At 53.9% G+C, this 13,143-nt stretch overlaps 1 protein-coding gene across 3 annotated transcripts in view; it reads left to right on the forward strand.

Moving 5' to 3' along the window:
* Positions 1-71: 71 nt before the first annotated feature.
* Positions 72-13,143, forward strand: part of LOC311633568 (uncharacterized protein) — a 36,766-nt gene continuing 23,694 nt past the window's right edge. The window contains exons 1-4 of one of the 3 annotated variants that reach the window (XM_084906377.1): positions 72-398; positions 2,399-2,525; positions 5,561-5,656; positions 6,906-9,957. In XM_084906377.1, the coding sequence (XP_084762503.1) occupies positions 357-398; positions 2,399-2,525; positions 5,561-5,656; positions 6,906-8,536 (1,896 nt within the window). In that variant the 5' untranslated portion in view covers positions 72-356 and the 3' untranslated portion in view covers positions 8,537-9,957. Of the gene's footprint in view, positions 399-2,398; positions 2,526-5,560; positions 5,657-6,905; positions 9,958-13,143 lie in introns of those variants that run through there. The other 2 variants (XM_084906376.1, XM_084906375.1) reach the window with 2 other exon arrangements.

Consider the following 13,143-nt stretch of genomic DNA (forward strand, 5'->3'; position numbering starts at 1 on the left):
TGGCCCGGGATAGAGGGAAGCATTTCCGGAAGCTCCTGTACGTGGGGCGGGACTTCCGGGTTTTTCTCCGCCGTCGCCATTTGCCTCAGCGGTGGGGGTCCCGCGGGGCCTGACAGGCCGAGCGCGGGGTCGGCGCTTCTTGTCCGGCTCGTCGGCGTGGGCGGCGGCCTTCCGGGGCGGGGGCGGCGGACAGGCCTCACCCGGCGCCGGGGTCCGCGCGGTGGCTCCCCGCCACCGGCGCTTGGTCTGTTACCCAGCAGGCCCTCCGCCTCCCAGGAGCCTGTGCGCCCGCCCTTCACCCCCGCGGTCGCCGGGTGCTCGCCGTCCCCGCGTCGCTCGAAGCGCAGGCTCGCACGATGGCGGCGGCGGCGGAGGCGGCCCCGACCCGCCCCGCGCAGGTGAGTGGACGGGGATTTCGGAACCGACGGGCTGGGGGCCGGGACCCCCGCCGCTTGGACCCGGGCTCCTACGGGCTGGGGGCTCCTCACAGCGGGTCGCTGAGCCCCCGGTTCTGTCCTCCGCGGTTGGCGCTCCTGGCACAGCCTGGCCTGAGGGGGTGTCGGTCCTGGCGGGGTTCGGGGAGGAGACGGGGCGAACGCTTTGTGGCGGGGTTTTCTGGGACTCCGGGGGAGACCCGGGGCGTGGCGGGGAGCGGGTCCCCTGACGGAAGAAGGGACCATGCCATCGTAAACCCCAACTCCCTCCCCCAAAAAATAATAATAATAAAATAAACCCCAACCCCACGGCGTCCGGCGGGGACCCGGCCCGGCCCACCTGCCTGTCCCCCTCCCGCAGGTGACGTGACCTTTCCAGGCAGAGGCGCCCCGACCCAGGGGAGGTGTGTGGGGGTGTTAGGAGGGGGGGTGGGAGGGGGGGTGGGGGGGGTTGCCTTGCCCGCAGCTGCTGAGGGTGCCAGCGGGTGATGGTTCATAGCAGCGGGGAGGGAGGCCGCCACACACCCCCACACACCCCGGTGCATCCTTGGCGGTTTGTGCCCCTGGAATCTCCTGGCCTCCGGGGTCAGTGCTGTCAGAGGTTCAGGAAGGGGAGGAGGATGATGCTTTTATATATATGAATGTGTGTATATATAGGTGCGTGTGTGTGTGTGTGTGTGTGTGTGTGTGTGTTTTATTGATTTTTATTTACAGAGAGGAAGGAGAGAGAGAGTTAGAAACATCATGGATCAGCTGCCTCATGCACACCTCCCACCGGGGATGTGTCCGCAACCAAGGTACATGCCCTTGACCGGAATCGAACCCGGGACCCTTCAGTCCGCAGGCCGGTTCTCTATCCACTGAGCAACACCAGTTTTGGGGAGGATGATGCTTTGCTGTACTATCTCCCCGGGAGTCCCTTGGGTGTGTGGGGATCGGGTTCAGGGCAGAACATGAGCAGGTAAGGGGCTGCTCTTACTGGTGTTTCTCCTGGGAGGTCCGCTGTCCCTGCTCGCAGGTGGAGTTTTAGGGGCGACAGAAACGGATTCCACAGCAAAAATGGGGGTACCCTGACCGTGTAGCTCAGTGGATAGAGCGTCGGCTTGTGGACTGAAGGGTCCCGGGTTCGATTCCCCGTCAAGGGCACATGCCCAGGTTGCGGACTCATCCCCAGTGAGGGGAGTGCAGGAGGCAGCCGACCCACGATTCCCTTTCATCACTGATGTTTTCTCTTCTCCTTTCCTCTCTGAAATCAATAAAAATAAGTTTTTTAAAAATGGATGTAAATGCTTCACTGCCTCCTTATCATGAATCTACTTTTTTAAAAACTTTTTGTTGTTGTTGTTATTGATTTCATAGACTCTATGACATAGAGGGAGGGAGAGGGAGAGGGAGAGAGCGCTTTCTGGGTTGTGGGCTCCATCGCTGTCGGGGGTGTGCAGGAGGCAGCAAAGGTCCACTCTCACCTTGATGTTTTTCTCTCCCTCTCTCTTTCTTTCTCTTAAAAAAAAAAAAAGTCAATAAAAATATTGACAATTTTTTACAAAATGAGTTTGGAAGCAAACCACAGGAGATGGAACTTTGAGTCAATTTGACCAGGAAGTGGAGCCCTCAGCTCAGGGAGGCAGTTGCAGGATCGGGGAGGCTCGGGGACACCTGTGGTTACCATCACAGATGTTCTGACTTCCTCATCCCTCTCCTGGAGCCCTCACCACCTAGTAACACTCCATTGTCTGTGTCCATTTACAATACATCAGTCCTCCCAGAGGCGGGTTCTCGTCTGTGACCGTGTTGCACCCACAGCATTGCCGTCCCCGGTCCCCCGTGAGCGAGCACAGAGCTCGGCCCAGCAGGCCCGTGGTGCTCTCTGGGCCTCGACGTCTGTCCTCGACCACGACGCAGAGACGGCCGCTGATCCCATCAGCAGCCCCAAGGCCGTCGCTGTGACCTGTCTTCCTTTCCAGGCGTCTGTGACCTTCCAGGACGTGGCCGTGACCTTCTCCCAGGAGGAGTGGGGGCAGCTGGACGTGGCCCAGAGGACCCTGTACCAGGAGGTGATGCTGGAGACCTGCAGGCTCCTGGCGTCTCTGGGTGAGTGCCCCCCCCCCCCCCCCAGAGGGGGACCTGCCACTTCTGTATCCCACGCCTGCCTCCGGGCTGCTGGTCACGAAGCCCCGGGAGCCCTCGTTCCTCCTCCCCGGCCGCAGTCACGTGCTGGGCTCCCCTCCGCTGGGCTCCGGGTCTCCTCCGGCTCCCAGAACGTGGTGGGAGGAAATGGGGGCGTTGTGCCGAACCAGAGGGGCCCTGAGGGACTGATACGGGAGCTGGGGACCCCGGGATTGTGCCCTGCCTCCTGGGTCTGCTCCTGTCATGCCGTTCAGAGCGGCTTCTGTCCTCGGCGAGTTTGCAGCAGGACTGGCCCCTCAGTCCCTGCTCTGTGGCCCCCAGAGTCCTCGTCTGTGCTTTTCTGCATGTTTCTGTTGTTTCTGCTTCTTTCTGGGGCGTCCAGGAGGCAGCAGTGGCCACCTGAGCCCATCCCTCCTGCCCTCTCCCCTCTGCCCGGCACAGAGGGGCCCCTGTCTAAGGTTCTCACTCACAGCCCGACTGAGGGAGCCTGGTGGACCCACGCGCCCCCCAGGCCAGTGGTCAGGGCCGGGAGTGCGGGCCGCTCGCCATAGAGGGGGAGCAGGCCGGTCCCAGGAGGGAGGCCTCGGCCCTCGTTGCCACCAGGTGTGGTTCTAAGCCCAGGTCTCTCTCTACGCCTCGTTACCCTCCTGTAGTGTCAGGAAGGCCTTTCCTGAGTCCAGTGCTTCCCGCCATGGCAGTTCCTCCCCCGGGAGTCACGGGGCAGTGCCTGTGGCCACTGGGAGGGTCGCAGCTGGGGTGGGGGTGGTGCTGGCGTCGAGTGGGCCGAGTCCTGTTACACCTGCGTGGGCGAGACCTCGCCCTCAGCAAAGGATGATGCCGCCCACATGTCCGGAGTGCCAGGAGCCCTGGCTGAGTCCTTGGTTGGTTGGAACGTCATCCCAATACGCCAAGTAAAACATCGCTCAGTTGCCTTACATATGTGTGCGACTAGGGATCAAACCCACAGCCGGGCAGGGGCCCTGACCAGGAATGCAGTCAGTGACCTTTCCGTGTACGGGGCGGTGCTCAGCCAGCTGAGCTGCGTCGGCCAGGGCCCCGGTTCCTTTTCCGCAGAAATCGGAGGAGATTAAAAAGTGGATAACCTTTAGGAAAAGCAGTGACGGTCCCAGCGCAGGCCCCCTGAGCGCCGTTCATGCTCCACTGTGTCCACCGGTCCCTGCCGGGCTTCCGTGTACGGGTGACTCGGTGACGGGGCGTCGGAAGTGAGTGCCGGTGATGGAGGGATTTGTTACGCTCTCAAGGGAAGGGGACCCTGCCCGTCTGCAGAGCTGCGTGAGGAATCGGTAGGAAGACCATAATGGCCCAGAGCCCTGACCGGGGCGTCTCTGAGCACCGGAAGCCAGGGCAGGTGACCGAGGGGTGGCCAGCGGGAGCGCTTCCAGCGGCCCTGGGTGTGTGGAAGCTGGGGCTTGGCTGGCGAAGGCGGGAAGGCTGGGGTTGGGAGTTACAGGGGTGGGAGGCTGTGGCTTTGGGTGTCCCGTGAGAGGTGAGCCGAGCCAGGAGTTAGCCGGCCCGGGAGGGGCAGGCTCGCAGCGTCAGAACCCTGTGAGGTGGGAACGTCTTTTAAAAGAACGATTGATTCGTTGGTCCTCACGTTAAGGAAGCTTTGGGGTGAGGATGGTGGTGTCTGTTGCCAGGAAGAGCAGGGAAAAGCATTCAGAGAGGAGGAACACAGGGGACACAGGAAGTAGCTGCAGGAGGCCCGTGGCCCATTTGTATAACTCCAGCCGAGAAAATCCATCTGAAACTGGGGGGTGCCTGACGTCCTCAGGAAGATGTGCCGCGTGTTAAAGCAGAACGTGTGCGTCTGTGTGTCTGTGTGTGTGTGCGTGCACGTGTGGTATCAGGAGGAAGTGACACTTGAGGTCTCAGCTCCAGAGTTACAGGAGGAGGAGCAAGGTGTGGCGAGAACAGCTTTCCTGTGGAAGAGCTGACACATGCAGGGGCCCTGAGGTCACGGAGAAAAGCTCCTGCCAGAGCCGAAGGAAGGCCTCCTCCCCTTCATCTCTCCTCTGCCCCTCCCCGGAGCGCTGCTCTGCACTGACAGTAGACTCCGGTGAACCTGTGCTTTGTGACAGCAGCTGGGTCCCGGACTGTGGTCAGGACCTGCCAGGGAGCCTCTCTCCGGCCTCTCTGTAGACATCCTGTCCTGTCCCTGCACCTGAGCTTGGCTCCAGTGACAGGTTCACTCATCTTTACCCTCCAGGAAGTCACTGCCACGCTAACGAAGCTCAGCGGTGGGCTGGCTTCTGTCTTGGTGGGTGCCAACCCCTGTCAGTGCCTTTGCTTCCTCCTGAGTCACCTCCCACAGCACCTACTCACCTCCCACGGCCCCCAGTCACTTCCCACAGCACCCGCTCACTTCTTACAGCCCCCACTCACCTCCCACGGCCCCCGCTCACCTCGCACAGTCCAGAATGCTGCCGGACAGCAGAGCGGCAGAGCCCCTCGTTCAGGCATTCGGCAATAAAAACCCCCGGAGTGACCAGTGTGGGTCACCTGCTACCTCAGACTATTAGCCACTTGCAGGTTGGTGGAGACCAGGACTTCTCAACCTTCTGTCAACACCAGAATGGGGTGTTAATCTCATGAGATGCAGGCCTCACCTGCAGGGCCTTGGTCTCGGTTGCCTGAGAACTGACATCCTAGGGCTGGGAGCATGGGTGGCTCAGACCCACTCGCGGTGACTAACGAGGAAACAACTGGAGGGAGGGTGGCTTCCTCGGGTCTGGGCAGCAACCCGACTGACGGGATCCATGTGACGGGGTCAAGGGGAACGGAGCTGTCTACACAGCCCTCTGCTGCCTCGTCTTGGGTCTCAGTGATGGCATTGTGTCCTGGGTTTCCAGGTCTCGTGGCATTTTTGTGTGGATGGAGGCAGCTTCCTGCCGAGGTGTCCGCGTCCTGCAGTCCTGGACCCAATGGAGAGGCCTATTTCCTCTCACAGATCCTCACGTCCTCTTTCTCCTCCGTGACAGGGTGCCCCGTGCCCAGACCCGCGCTGACCTGCCCGCAGGAGCAGGAGCAGGAGCTGTGGACAGTGAGGACAGATCTCTCCCGAGGCGCCTGTCCAGGTAGGAGCCGGCGTGGCAATGGCAGACCCTGTGCTGGAAGGCCTCTAGGAGACCATGGCCGTGGTCCCTGGGGAGCTTCTTGTGGTGGCCTGTCTGGTGGTTTGGAAGCCTGGGAGCCCTTTGACCTGTGGGCCCTCTGACCTCATGGAGGACAGAGGTATACTGGCTAAGCTGTCTGGGGCTCAGCCTGGCTTGCCAGTCACCATCTCTGCGCTGTAGCGAAGTTGCATGATCTCCTGTCTTTGTGTAAGTGAAGCCCAGCTTCCGGATCGGACAGACTCCAGCTCTTCTCACTCGGCCAGGCCCACGGGGGCGGCAGGGAGCTGACCGCACCGTTACTGAAGGACCCATGTCGGTCCTGTCGTCAGGGTGCGGCCGTCATGTTGTGCTGACGTCCTCCAGCTGGCAGAGGAGACGAGAGAGGAGGGAGGGTGTCACCCCTCCCGCAAACACCAGTTCCGCTTACACACCCCTGAGGAGAACTGGGCGTCTGGGCACCTGGGGTAGGGCTGGGAAGCGTGGTGAGGATAGTCTGCGACAGTCAGTCTGCCCCTGGAAGATGCTGGTAGTGGTGTCTCTGTTGTCAGGTTGTTTGTTTGTGTGTGCTTTTGTTGTCGGGTGGTTTGGGGTGTGATGACAGATGTAGTAATGCATGAAACTGCAGAGCACCGCGTCTGAGCCACAGCAAGTGGCTCCTGAGAAGCAAGCTGTGGGCCGTGTCCTGGTATCATGAGTGATGGGTCTCTCATTTCCCGCTGACTCCGAGGAAGGGCCTCTCTCTCTCTCTCTCTCTCTCTCTCTCTCTCTCTCTCTCTCTCTCTCTCTCTCTCCCTCTCTCTCCAGTCACTCTCCAGCTGTACCCTGCCTGCCCCGTCCCACCTTGTTCATCCCCCACCCCCTGAGTGTTAGTCAGAGACACAGGCACTTCCTGTTCCTGCCCCTCCTGTTTGGTAAAACCTCACGATGACATTGACCTTCTCTGCCCCACATGTGCGCTGAGGAGGGCACTGGGGCGTCACATCCCGTCTGTAATTGTGGCTGTGTCTCCACTCCATATCCAGGCAGGCTCGTGGTGCCAACAGTGCAGGGACCAGGAGAGAGAGATTACAGGCCTGGGAGTCGGAGGTAGCAAAGCACAGCAGACACAGAGGCACTATTTTCATTTTCATGTTTTTCACTGAACTGCTGACTTTTGTTTTTTCTGGGTTGACATTACTAACTGGCCTTTTTGTGTATTGGATTTCTTCAGGTGACAAAGAAAAATTCAAGACCACAGAAACGACCACTTGTGAGCCAACCCTGTGTGAGAGATTCTCGGCCCGGGACCAGCTGACGCAGAAAGTTCCAGGGGACTCCCGAGGAGACCAAACCAGGGACCAGCGTGGCCCATCAGAAGTGTCCCTGCAGGAAGGACACTTGAGGCCGGGGGTAGATCCACCAAGGAAGAAGCTCCCTGGGAGCCCTGACCATGGCGACTCAGGGACCCCTGAGGGTGCGGGTGTGAGGACTGTGCAGGAGCCAGTCCCTCCCGGAGGTGCTGTCCTGGACCATGGCTCACGTGAATTACGTAAAGATCCCACCATTCAAGAAGAGGAAAATACCTTTAAATGCAATGAGTGTGGGAAAGCGTTTAACAAGAAACACCTTCTTGCGGGACATGAAAAGATTCACTCTGGAGTGAAGCCCTACGAGTGCACAGAGTGTGGGAAAACCTTTATTAAGAGCACGCACCTCCTTCAGCACCACATGATCCACACCGGGGAGAGGCCCTATGAGTGCATGGAGTGTGGGAAGGCCTTCAACCGCAAGTCATACCTGACGCAGCACCAGCGGATCCACAGCGGAGAGAAGCCCTACAAGTGCAACGAATGTGGGAAGGCCTTCACCCACCGCTCCAATTTTGTCCTGCATAAGAGGAGGCACACTGGGGAGAAATCCTTTGTCTGCAAAGAATGTGGGCAAGTTTTTCGACACAGGCCAGGATTTCTTCGACATCACATCGTCCACAGCAGCGAGAACCCCTACGAGTGCTTCGAGTGCGGGAAGGTCTTCAAACACAGGTCCTACCTCATGTGGCACCAGCAGACCCACACGGGGGAGAAGCCCTACGAGTGCAGCGAGTGTGGGAAAACCTTCTGTGAGAGCGCGGCCCTCATCCACCACTACGTCATCCACACGGGGGAGAAGCCCTTCGAGTGCACAGAGTGCGGGAAGGCCTTCAACCACCGGTCGTACCTCAAGAGGCACCAGCGCATCCACACCGGGGAGAAGCCGTTTGTGTGTACGGAATGTGATAGGGCCTTTACCCACTGCTCCACGTTCATCTTGCATAAGAGGGCCCACACCGGGGAAAAACCGTTTGAATGTAAGGAATGCAGCAAAGCCTTCAGCACTAGGAAAGACCTCATTCGGCACTTCAGCATCCACACCGGGGAGAAGCCCTACGAGTGCGGGGAGTGCGGGAAGGCCTTCAACCGCAGGTCAGGCCTCACGAGGCACCTGCGGATTCACAGCGGAGAGAAGCCCTACGAGTGCAGTGAGTGCGGTAAATCCTTCTGCTGGAGCACCAACCTCATCCGACACGCCATCATCCACACCGGGGAGAAGCCCTATAAGTGCAGTGAGTGTGGGAAGGCCTTCAGTCGTAGCTCATCCCTCACTCAGCATCAAAGGATGCATTCTGGGAGAAACCCTGTCAGTGTGACCCAAGTGGAAAGGCCCTTCCCAAGTGGTCAGACTGCGCTCACTCTCCGAGAACTTCTGTTGGGGAAAGACTTTCTGAGTGTAAACACCGAGGGAAATCTGGTGCCAGAGAAAACATCCACCACAGCATCAGATTGCACCTACCAAAGAGACACCCCACAGGAATCTTCGCTGTGAGGGAAGATAATGGTTGCAGATCGTCACTTGTCACATGCAGACACGTTTTAGATACTGACGCAGCCTAGAGCCTTATTCTCACCTGAGGACTTCTCTACCAGGGCATGCACCAAGGAGACCTTCACCTATGTCTTTGACTTCATTTACATTGCAGTGTATCTCAGGAATTTCTTTTTTAGAAGAGAAAATGCAATGAGACTTCTCTGTTAAGCCTACAGCACTTTGTCGTGGATTACCTAGTTTACTTGGGGTAAGGGGAATGTTGTTTCAGGGGAAAGGCCTTGATCCTTGATGTGTTTTGTGTACATTCATTGTTGTCGAGTGTCGGGAGAGTTAGACAGTTGAGGGCAAATATTTAAGAAAAGGGTACACATATGAATGGGCATACCACTTAAGACTGTTAAGGCTTAAATTTTAAAAATAAAAAGCCACCATTCTTTATGTGGTTTTAAAATATAAAACATTTTTTTAAATTCCTATTTATTTTACTTCTGTATTTAGACTATAAATCTTAAAATTCAGTAAAGTGATCCCTTTCTATATATTATTTGAAATTGACTTAGCTTTCCTAGTTTCTTTAACTTTTCATATAAATCTTAAGGTATGTTTGTCTATTCGTACCAAAAAAAAAAATCTTACCCTCATTTTGATAGAAGTTTATTTATAACGTAGGTTGGTTTGAGAATCAGCATTATGAACAAGTATATGATATGACTACATTTAATTAATAACTTTGGATTTACTGGTATTCATTAGCATTTTATCTAGGTTTTACAGTAATAGTGGCATTGATTTTTAAATTTAAATTTCCCACACGATTGTAGGTAGTACGCAATAATGTAAATTTTTTTGAGGGGTTGTTTTAGTAGCCTGCAACCTTGCTAAACTCACCTATTAGTGATTTCTTTGGATAGAATCCTTGGGGTTCTCTTCCTTAGAAATGTCAACTGCAACTAGTTTTATTTCTTCCTTCCCCATTTGTATACCTGTTATTCTGTTATTTCCTTTTCTTATTGCACTGGTTAGGACTTCAGTATGATGTTGAATAGGAGGAGTATAATAAGGAAGGACATCTTTGACTGGTTCCTGATATTTACTGGAGGGAACATTCAGTTTTTTGCCATTAGGTACCATATTAACTAAGTTGTTTTCATAGTTTTTCATCAAATTTGTAACATTTCCCTCTATCCTTAATTTGCTGAGATTTATTGTTGTTACGAATAGGTATTGGATTTTGTCAAGTGCTTTGTCTGCATCGATTGATATGTTCATCTGATTTTTCCCCTCGATAGTCTGTTGGTACTACAGTATTGCACTGAGTATTGAATATTGAACCAGCCTTTCATTCTTGCAATAAACCTACTTGGTTATTGAGTATAATTCTTTTTATATACCATATTAAAGCATTCCATTTGAATATATCTTGTTGAGGAAGTTTTCTTCTAATTTCTTGAGTGATAATAATGTGTAGTTCTCTTTGTTTTTTTTAAAACTCATTATATGGTTTTGGTAAGTATGGAACAATTGAGAATATATATTTCATATCGGATAGTTTGTCCTCGCAAGAAATTGTTGCATTTCATCTAAATTTTCTATTTTGTTTGTAGTCCTAATTGAAGTAATCTCTTATTTTTTTTAATGGCAGCAGGATCTGTATTTATATCCCATTTTATTCCTGATTTTGGAAATGTATCCATCTTCTTAGACATTTATCAATTTCATTGACCATTTTGAAGGATCTGTACTTTACACCATTAATTTCCCCATATTATTATTCTGTTCTAATTTCTGGTCTTTATTATATCCTCTATTCCATTTGCTTTGGTTAAATTTTGCTATTTGTATTTTTTTATGTGGGTGTTGAAATTGTTGTTTTAAACTTTTCTTTCTTAATGTAAACATTAAGTACAGTTGAAAAATGGGGTATAACTAGTCATATTTAGGCAGATCGAAAATACAGTTGGCCCTTAAGTGGTCAATTGGGGGAAAAGACATTTAAACTTTAGACAATAATGAAAAAAGTTATTGAGCCGGGACCTGTTTGGGTCAGTGGATAGAGCGTTGACCTGCGGACTGAAAGGTCCCAGGTTTGATTCCGGTCAAGGGCATGTACCTTGGTTGCGGGCACATCCCCAGTGGGGGGTGTGCAAGAGGCAGCTGGTCGGTGTTTCTCTCTCATCGACCTTTCTAACTATCCCTCTCAATTCCTCTCTGTGTAAAATCCATAAAATATGTTTTAAAAAAAAAGAAAAAAGTTATTGAAAAAGAAACATCAGCCAAAACCTGTTTGGCTCAGTGTATAGGGTGTCAGCCTGCGGACTGAAGGGTCCCGGGTTTGATTCTGGTCAAGGGCATGTACCTTGGTTTCGGGCACGTCCCCAGTGGGGGTGTGCAGGAGGCAGCTGATCGATATTTCTCATCGATGTTTCTAACTATCCCTTTCCCTTCCTCTCTGTAAAAATCTATTAAAATATATATATATATTTTAGGGTGAAGGTTTACATATATGCATAAACATTATAACCAAAAAGATCACCTAGTCTCAGAACTCTTCCAAACTAGTCAGGATTTGATTTCTTTTTTTAAGACATTTTTATTTTTTTTAGAAAATACTGGTTGTTCCCTCAGAACTTGCACAAATTTGAGCTTTAACGATTTTTTAAAAATATATTTTATTTTTTGTTCTAAGTATCTCCTCTAAATACACTGGGGAAGGGAATAAGGGAGAGGGATAGAGAGAAACATGGATCAGCTGCCTCTTGCAAGCCCCCTACTGGGGATGCACCCAAAACCAAGATACATGCCCTTGACCGGAATTGAACCTGGGACCCTTCAGTCCGCAGGCCGACGCTCTATCCACTGAGCCACACCGGTTTCGGCTTTATGACGTTTTTAGAGAGAGGAAAAGAGAAGCATCCATTTGTTCCATTTACGCACTCATCGATGTCTCCCTTTCTCGCTTAAATCAATAAATTTTTTAAAATTCTATTTCCCTGCTATTTTTGCGAAGAGGTTCTAGGTTGGGAGATTTTTTTAAATTATATTTACCCAACAGTTTATCCTGTTGCCTCTCCAAAGGATTTCAACTTCATCAAATGTTGACACTTCTGTACACGTCCCCCAAAATAAATGGGTGTCTGGGTGGCCTGGGGGAGCACACGATGTGGTGGTGGGGGGGCCCCCATGTACGTGCGTGACCGATGAGGGTCCTGGGAGTGGCCCGAACCGGACACGACCTTCAAACAGGCCATTTGGGCGCACACGTGGTTCCGGTTTCGGAGTTTCCCAACCAGACCAGGTGCCCCAGCAGCTTCCCGGGGGTCGGGGGTCGCTTAACATTCCCTCAGGGGCGCGTCCGGTTGCCTAGCTACCGAAGCCTTCTCGCCTGCACGCACTTACGTCCGCGCTGCTCACCCATTGGCTGCTCCCTGACAGTTCCTCGTGCTTCCTCAGCCCCCTTGTCTTCAGCTTCCAGCACTTCCCGCGCCCACCCAAGGCCCCGCCTATTCCGGTTGGCGCCCTGCCATCTCATTGGCCCGGCGTCCTCGGTACCGGGCAGATGCTCCCACCTCTGTCCCTTCTATTGGGCACGCTGCCTGCGCCTCAGAAATGTCAACCAATGGAAATAGACCAGGAAGTCCCCGCTCAGCCAATGGGGCGAGGGCGCGAACTATAAAAGGCCTGGTCAGCTCCTCAGGGTGTGTTGTTGAGGAGCCTCCAAGGGGCGCAGCTGGTTGTGCGCCTGAGAGAGGGTCAGCCCGAGGGTAACCCCCTGAGGTTCCTGTTGGGGCTCAGCCGGACCCGCACCCCAGCTGCCCGGGGCTCGGGAGGACTTTGCGCCGCCACCCTCTCCTCTCCGCTCCCCATGAGCGCCCCTCAGTCTTCGGCCTCCAGCGATGCGCGGCCCGCAGCGGAGAGGGAGGAGACCCGGGACCAGCGCTGGCCCGGGTGGCTCTGCATGGAGCGGTGGCCTGCGGACCGGAGCTCCCCAGGTTCGACTCCCGCCCCTGGCACGTCCCTCAGCTGCAGGCCCCTCCCCCGCCGGATGGGGGCGCCTGCGGGAGGCAACCCGTCCACGTGTCTCTCACATCCATGTTTCTCTCCCTCTCTCCCTAAAAAAAAAAAAAAATCAAAGGAAAATTTTTCCTCGGGTGAGAACTAACAAATCCTGGTGTCAGCCCTGGCGGGTGTGGCTCAATGGAAGAGCCTGAGGACTCAAGGATCCCGGGTTCGATTCCGGTCAAGGGCATGTGCCTCGGTTGTAGGCACATCCCCTGTGGGGGGCGTTCGAGAGGCAACTGATTGATGTTTCTCTCTCATCGATTTTTCTAGCTCTCTATCCCTCTCCCTTCCTCTCTGTAAAAAAACAATAAAATATATTTTTTTGAATTAATAAAATATATATATTTTTAAAAACAACAACCTGGTGTCAGTGGTGGGGATTTGGGGTGGGCGCCCAGAAGAAAGCATTGACAGCTATTTTTTCTTTTTATCTTCTTTTTCCAGCAGCTGCAGAAGGCCCGCCGCTGCCCAGGGAGCCCACCAGGTGAGTGCCTCCAGGTCTGTGTCTGCAAGAGGAAGGGAGGCCGGGCTGAGGGAGGAGCATG

Source organism: Pipistrellus hanaki (assembly GCF_964339955.1).
Source record: "Pipistrellus hanaki genome assembly, chromosome: 15".
Classification (NCBI taxonomy): Eukaryota; Metazoa; Chordata; class Mammalia; order Chiroptera; family Vespertilionidae; genus Pipistrellus; species Pipistrellus hanaki.